Here is a 1836-nt window from a genome sequence, read left to right as displayed (position 1 = left end):
GATTATTTTCTTACCATATGTTCTAATTTTTGTGTTGTTGGCAGCATAAAGGACAAATGCATTTGGGGTTTTTGATTTTTCTTCATCTGTGGCGGAAATACTGATATGTCAGCACCAGTATCAATAAGCTACCTGCACTTCGAGTCGGTGTCTTGAATGAACAGGCGACTTATTTGTTGGCTAACTTCACCCGTCACCGTAGGAGAAGTGCCTAGATGTTTTCCGATAATTTATAGGAACATGGTGAGCGACATTTGGTCGCACGAGACCCAAATTTATGATGATACCAACAAAATGATTTTTCGGATGGAGAACGAGTTCGATTTCTTGACAAATTCCTTGAAGAACTTCTATTTCGACGGTGATTATCAATTGATAGAGCATCTAATTTGGAAAATATTTCTTGAATTGTATTTTCTAGGTTTGAGATTCGTTCATCATTATTTACAGAAACAGCGTTGATTGTGGGGTCAGACTGGTCATGAATTTTATCAGCTATTAAGCATAATTTATCGATTGTATCATTGCTAACTGATAATATTGCCTTTGTTGTATTTGGAAGACGTTGAATCCACAATGTCTTGAGTAAATCTACAGAAACTTTGCCCGAAGCTAATGCACGCATTTCTCGTAAAAGTGCGGATGGTTTTTTATCGCCAACACTTACGTTTTCCAAAAGTTGACGAAGTCTTTTCTCTTCGGATTCAATAAATTCATTTAACAGGGAACATTTAAGAGTTTCATATTTGTGTTCTGCTGGGGGTGCTTCAACGATATGACTAACATGATTTAGGATGTTGCTCTCTATAGATCCAACCAATGTGTTGTATTTTGTTGTGTCTGACGTAATACCGAAGGTTACAAATTGAGATTCCAGTTGGCGAAACCAAAGTTTAGGATTTTGACGCCAAAAAGGAGGTACGCGAACAGTAACTCGAGATACTTCGGTTGAAATTAATGATGAGGCAGATCCAAATTCTTCAGAAGTTGACATTTTTTAAAAAATTAAATTCACGTCGGGGTCACCAATGTGGATGTATTTATTTAAAAAATTAAAATCCAATTAAATTTATTTTAAAAATCAAAAAACAAAAAGTCAAAACAAAATCAATGAAAACTTAATTATTTTAAAATAAAAAAATTTTTAAAATAAAAAAGTATTATTATATATAGTATACATACATACATATGTATGTATGTATGTATGTATGTATGTATGTATGTATGTATGTATGTATGTATGTATGTATGTATGTATGTATGTATGTATGTATGTATGTATGTATGTATGTATGTATGTATGTATGTATGTATGTATGTATGTATGTATGTATGTATGTATGTATGTATGTATGTATGTATGTATGTATGTATGTATGTATGTATGTATGTATGTATGTATGTATGTATGTATGTATGTATGTATGTATGTATGTATGTATGTATGTATGATTATATTCGGATAATCTCTTAAACATTTTTCTGAATGCCAAAATATGTTCCCCGAGGGATGTGGAAAATATTAAAATATCATCAAGATAAACTACGCATATATTATTTATGTAGTCTTTGTTCATTAAAATTTATTTCAATTATTGTATCTAAATCTATATCCTCAATTGAAGGTTCATCAAATATTAAAGGGATTTTTGCCACACTTGTCGCTAACATATTTTCCTTCAAATCGATTTTGGCTCCTAATGTTTTCAATAAATTACAACCTAAAATACCGTCAACTTCACAAAAAATTTCAGTTTCTAACATTTTTATTCTTGAATTAGGGCGGTTAAATTCTTTAAATAATGGAATAGTAACTTTCGAGTCTGTTAGTGTTTT

The 1836-nt window shown here is 31.2% G+C and overlaps 1 protein-coding gene across 1 annotated transcript; it reads right to left on the bottom strand.

The window, feature by feature from the left end:
- Window positions 1-211: 211 nt before the first annotated feature.
- On the bottom strand, window positions 212-994 carry LOC135950968 (uncharacterized). The gene has a single exon (XM_065500508.1). The coding sequence runs from the start codon at window positions 992-994 to the stop codon at window positions 212-214; it is 783 nt and encodes a 260-aa protein (XP_065356580.1).
- Between the last annotated feature and the right edge of the window lie 842 nt (window positions 995-1836).

The sequence above is a fragment of the Calliphora vicina genome, chromosome 1 (assembly GCF_958450345.1).
Source record: "Calliphora vicina chromosome 1, idCalVici1.1, whole genome shotgun sequence".
NCBI classification, from domain to species: Eukaryota; Metazoa; Arthropoda; class Insecta; order Diptera; family Calliphoridae; genus Calliphora; species Calliphora vicina.
Note: the sequence above shows the minus strand (reverse complement) of the source record. Positions and strands in the feature narration are given on the sequence as shown.

Coding starts and splice junctions, on each gene's coding strand:
- LOC135950968 (XM_065500508.1), bottom strand. CDS start 994: ATGTCAACTTCTGAAGAATTTGGATCTGCCTCATCATTAATTTCAACC.